This window comes from Phaethon aethereus (assembly GCF_964289735.1).
Source record: "Phaethon aethereus genome assembly, chromosome: 2".
Taxonomy (NCBI): Eukaryota; Metazoa; Chordata; class Aves; order Phaethontiformes; family Phaethontidae; genus Phaethon; species Phaethon aethereus.
Genome location: NC_138582.1, coordinates 42,271,567 through 42,277,566, shown reverse-complemented (window position 1 = coordinate 42,277,566; position 6,000 = coordinate 42,271,567). Strand labels below are relative to the sequence as shown.

Below are 6,000 nucleotides of genomic sequence, written 5' to 3'. Positions count from 1 at the left end.
AATTCACTAAATCACGTATTAGATTCCAGCCACTAAAAAAAATAATAGTAACCAAACTATTCGAGCCACTAAAGAACCAGTAGTAACAAAACTAATATACTACAGGATAAAATAAAACAGTACGGTGTCAAAATTTACAATTCTGACAATATATCATAACGTTAGCTGAAATGAACTTAGTGCATTTTGTCCTTTAGCTAAATCATTTTATTATTTATCTTTACCTAAATTATTTCAATGTTTTAATTTTTCTGCTAAGCTTTTACTTACTTGAATAAAGATTTCTTTTTGTTGTTCTTCCTCTTCTGCTACTGAAATGCAGCCCTGATGACTCTATCACTAAGTGGCTGAGTTGGTCTGAAGTTATCTCCTAGGATTCCATCACAGCCTTCTAAAAGTTCAGCACCTTTAACGTGTGTCCTCAGTCTACGAAATTCCTCTATCTGAAAGGCAGAAAAAGAGATATGAAGAAGTTGAGATACACTCTTCACTATGAGACTAATGATCAAAATCAGCCCCACTCAGCTCCTTCTGCAGCTTTAAAACCTGGATTGTTCAGGTACTATGGTACTAGGGTCAATATACATCATTAATACAATTTTAAAATAGTTGTCAGCACTGTCAAAACGTTTAACATGTAGAGAAAAACATGAACTTTTATGCACATGGTTTGGCAAACTTATCCTTTGCTTTTTTGTAACTTCTTTTCGGATCTATAACCTTCTTAGCCATTGTAGAGTGAGAGTAATCACTCTGGTCTTCTTCAAAGCGCATTTCAAGAATAACATGGTTGACTATAAATTGTTTTGAATTTGTTCCAGTGATTTATTTATTGTCTGAAATTGTTGCTTTATTTAAATAAAAATTACTTTCTAAACCAGCTGAATTCTGAACAGACTCTTAGCTTTAGAGGAAGTCTGTTGACATTTTGTATGGAAAAACATGTTTTTTCCAATCAAAACAAAATACCACTTCAAAATTCTGTAGATGTAGGTGCTAAGTGTACTTAGAAAATCAAATACAGTCAAAAATCAATATAAAACATTTCAAAGGGTCCAAAACAAATATACTTCTGGTTTATTGACTCTTTTTAGATTCTTCTAATTCTGCTCTGGTGTAGGGAAGATTCCATCTCCATGTTTGGTATCAGCATCAAGCTCTGTGTGACAAAAAACTAAGAAAACCAAAACATATGTCAGCCACATTATATTTTATTGTTCAACAGTGCTGTTTTTAAGAATCTGGTATTTTAAATTAGTAATTTCAACTACTAAAAAAATCGTGTTTGTTTTTGCTTTGGCATATTGACAAGCTATCTTGGCTGGATACAGCAAACCTACTTGAAGGCTGACTACCCTAGCCTGAGCCTTTGTATCTGTACTGACCCTGTGATGCCTCACTATCCAGCTCAGCTGTAACTTGAAACTGAAGCTACACAGAAAGCAAAATGGACCCTGAAGATTCTAATCATTTTATCATCTAAGAAATTATACGGAGTGAACTTTGCCATGAAGAACACCCTATGAAGGATTACAGGGAGAATGGAAGTGTGATACCAGAATTAAAAGAAATGAGGTACTAAACAGCCAGTAATGGCATTTTTATTCTTATATGGCCTGCAGAGAATACTTTCTTACTGCAACCTGGAAGACAACTGCCTTCACTGTTGTTTTCCACTCTACAGCAGAATTGATACAGATTTATTTACTTGATTTAGAGGCTAGCTCTGCTCTGCTGTATTTTCCTCAAAAAAAAAGTGTGCTTAGAAATCAACACAGCTTCTTGCAGCTGAGATATAAGGCAACAGCTTAGACTCAAAAGTTGAAAAGCAGAACGAACTATAAATCTCCTTGAAGGTGCTTTTAGACGCAGATTCCTATTTTCGAATTTTTTTTTTTAATGTTTATTTAAAGCAAACTTAAAACAAACCCAATATAGGCTTGGAACTGAAAAAGTCTTCAGGAGTCAAGTGCTGGTAAATCGCTGAATGGGTTTTGTAAAGGAACCCTCTTTCACCACCTGACACAACTCTGGAAAGTCTGAAATAGTTTAGGAAAAAGCATTTTACAAGAAGGTAGTTTTTGTTTGATCTTTTGAGAATGAGAGACTTCAAACAAACACAGATGAAGGAGAGGGAAGACCAGACTCTCTGCAAAGTTGGCATTTGTGAGCTATCTCCCACTGTAACTACAAATGCTCTGCCCCAGTCCTCACAGTGAAATCTTTGTCTGAGAAGTGCTCCTCACAAAGCAGCTTTCAGTTTCTTCAGTCAGGAAAGTAGGACTGACCTGATCCCCATGCCTGCTCTTTAATCTTCAGTGAAATCAAGAATTGCAGTCCTGCTCTGAGGGGGAGTTGCTTCTGAGATCACAAACCTCCTTGTTTAGTTCCTCATATCATGGTTCAGACCCCCGTGACAGAGATCCTCTACACACGCGGTGGCCCGCCTCACTCGTGAGAAGTGGTTCTGTCAGAAGAGGACACTAGCTGTGCTGACACTACTTTCCCTGTTAAATTTCCATGTGATAAGGCAATATGTCTGCCCCACTCATCCTGCTTCACCTCATATGGAACCACTTACTACCTTGTCCCAACCCCTCACAAGTCAATGATGTGAAGTACACCCTGTAGGACTGCCCAGGAAATAGATATTTTAGAGGCACACAGCTAAGCACCCTTAGATATTCACAGGCTTTCAACAGGAATAGCCATTTATAAAAGTTTTTCTCATGCCCAGAGAACACTGAGGATGACCTAGGCCTGTTCACACTGAAATTCAGGATCAAATTCGAACCAGTGAAGGGGCAAATCCACAATGTTAACAGTCACTTTTCTGCTGAGTAAAAGCATTTAGTTTATATTTTGTAGAATTTTGCTGCAATGTTCTTACCGCTTCCCTGTATTTAGATCCTGAATACTGCTTTCTTCTGTTTCACTTAAATATTTGCTGAAGAATAGAAAACACAGAACAAAGAATTTGCGTGGTTTTCTCTTCTCTCTCACAAACATTTCTTCTATATGAGGAATAGAAGCATTATGGTCCTGCTTGAAAATTTCGCATGCCTCCATGACACCTTCCAAGAACACAGACCTGCTTGCCAGTGAACAGAATACCATGAACCTTTCAGAGTCCTTTATTTCACAGACTACGTAAATTTTGCACAATTCCCACTCCAGTTCCATACGCTAGTTACTATTTCTGTCCTTTAGGAGGTCGTGATTTTGAATGAGGTAGGTAGACAAAAGGACTAGAGACCTAGTCATTCAACACAAAACCAGTTACGTCTGGCAATGAGTACAGCAGAACGACAGCTCCTTGCTGCATCATTGTTTAAAATCCCTACTCTGAGTGGCTTAGACAATGTACGTGTTCTGGGCTTCAGTGAACCACAAAGCACATTATTCACAAATGTCCTATTTTTTTTAAATATAGTGGAGAGAAGCATGAGCAAGTCTTTTTTAATTATTTCCTGCTCTTTACTGGCCTAATAGGAGGGAGTTTTCTATTTTCTCCCATTGCATTTCAGCAGTGTGCACACATGGGCAAGGTATCTCAGAAAAGCAGTCAACACAGTTCTTCCCAGACTGCGTATTTCAACATAAGACAAGTGAAGATGATAAAAAACACAGAAGGAGGGCAGGAATATGCAAAAAGAGCACTGCAGGGTGCAGCTTTCCAGATAAGCTCCTTTCCACTGAGGTCAGTAATAAAACTACAAGAACCAGATCTTCAAAGCCCTTATTCTCCAGGGGAGAAGAGTCACCTGCACGCTTCATCAAGGCTTCATAGAACTGATGGTGAAGGAAACGGCTCTCTGATGGAAGTGAAGCCTCACGTCAAAGAAAATTACTTCCAGTGAGGAAACGGCATTGGGCTCCAGGAAAGCACATCCTGATGCTGCAGTCCTGGCTTACTCTTTTGCTACTCATATAACCAACACACTCAGATCCCAGCTGCTGAAGTGAGGTGCACATGGAGGTGAATCTCCTTTCACTTAACACTGATTTAGATCAGTAGCAAATCAACTCATCAGTTGAAGTTTACTATCCGTAAATGTCTTCAGGAGAAACAGAAAAAGGTTCTCTACCTTGCAATGGTCAGCCTAATATGCATATATATATGCCAAAATAGTTACTTCTCCATTGTTTCAAAATAAGCAAATGTGAAACTACATAGATGTGACTGTGAACTAGAATTGTGACTTTATTAATTTTTCCCCTTATGACCCACAGTTTGTTAAGCTAAGCACTATCGCCACATTAATTACAGAAAATGAGAATGTGAATGCGTATCTTGCCTCCAGTATATTAACTAGCTTCATCAAAGGAAGGCAATAAAAACCATTCCATATCAGACTGTGTCGTCCTTTATTGTTACTTTTTTGGCAGTCAAAGTTTATTATTTTATGGCCTGAAAAATGGAAATAGAAAGCCTTGAACTTGTCTCTTACCGGCTACAACCACAGATGCTACTAGTATTTATATAAATCGGTTGAAGTTTCATAAGCTGTGTTCATTGGTATCCCACAGAAGAAAGTTCTACAAGTTAATGACACATGTAAAAATGATGTATTTAAATCCATTAGAAATGCATTTGCACTGAAATCTATGCTTTAATACTACAAGCAGGCGCAATAAAATTAAATGCCTTTACCAACCTTCCATGGATAATTCAGGATGGTATATGCTATACTACATCCTCTTATTTTCCATAGGCAAAAGCCCTTGCACTTCTAATCTCTTGTTAAATGGAATCTCTCATAGGCACTCATGCCCACATGCACAAAAGAGGCCAGACAGATACTTAATTGCAGCCAAAATGATAATTACAAGTTAAAATCTTGGATGTCGAGGCTATAGCAAAATATTCTGTTACTCCTTGAATCTTGTTTTGGGCATCCTGGAGAACTCTCAGTCCCTTTGGACTTTAGAATCCCAGAATCACCATCTCTGACTTACTTGTTTACATATTTATTTTCAACTGACATCTGAAAGTGGTATCTGATGCAAGTAAAATTTTTATGCCACGTTGGCAAAAGTCCTTCATGTTCTTAATAAGTCTTTTCTGCACAACATTGACTTTAATGCTTCTGCATTTATAAGTAGCAGTGAGGAATTTTTTTCTAATTGATGCTGATCTATGACAAGCACAAAGTATTGTGGATCATAGTGGCATAAATCCTCATCAATCTCTCTGTTCCAGTGCCTCATCTCAGCTGCATACTGTGTCAGCGGCAGGGAAAAAGCCCCTCCATGACTTGTGCACCCTTCATAACTGCAGCGTTCTTGTTGGATTGGGTTTATACCAATCAAAGTAATGCAGTAACACCAATCAGCTACCCCTCACCTAAAGGCGGCCATGGTTATGAATCACACTCTTTTCCCCAGGCACAGTATTCTCTTCTGGAGACTTATCCTCTTCACACCACGTTCCAGCATCTTGCTTTTTGTGGTAAATGGGTACATAATAATATTAACTAAAGTTGCATTTCTCTGCTTAATTCCTCTTTCATTCACCCCCTCGCCACTGCCCACCACATGTGGATGGCTTGCACTGTGCCCTCCTCTGTGCATTGGCTGGATTAAAATCTGCAACTAGCATGAAATAAAATATCATACTATGTCTTCTTGTAATAGCTATGGTCTTTATACTCCTGATTAAGTTCTCTTATTTATCTATATCATATCCAGACAATTAGCCACCAAGTTACAAAACACACACTGTCTTTAAAAGTTATTCTGAATCTAATAATGCCAACAGAGTTCTGTTTCCACTTACTCAGCAGTAAGCAGCCATAAGACATATCTTTTCATAAGCAAATAAATACCAGATTCATGATGGGATACATTGAAGTTGCAGCTACCATACAAATAAGGTTATTGGGAGCTATTGCTTTTATCCTACAGTTAGAACTAGAATTCAGTTTTCATATGAAAAGAAACACTGCTAATTTGAAACTATTAAAATTGTTAAAAATATTGTGCTGGCATGAATAGAAA

The 6,000-nt window shown here is 37.9% G+C and overlaps 1 protein-coding gene across 1 annotated transcript in view; it reads right to left on the bottom strand.

Moving 5' to 3' along the window:
* Positions 1-308: 308 nt before the first annotated feature.
* CA8 (carbonic anhydrase 8) overlaps positions 309-6,000 on the bottom strand; it is a gene marked incomplete at its 3' end in the record, with an annotated part of 39,200 nt that continues 33,508 nt past the window's right edge. Inside the window, exon 8 of the mRNA XM_081996679.1 lies at positions 309-443. Within this exon, the coding sequence (XP_081852805.1) occupies positions 309-443 (135 nt within the window). The remainder of the gene's footprint in view (positions 444-6,000) is intronic.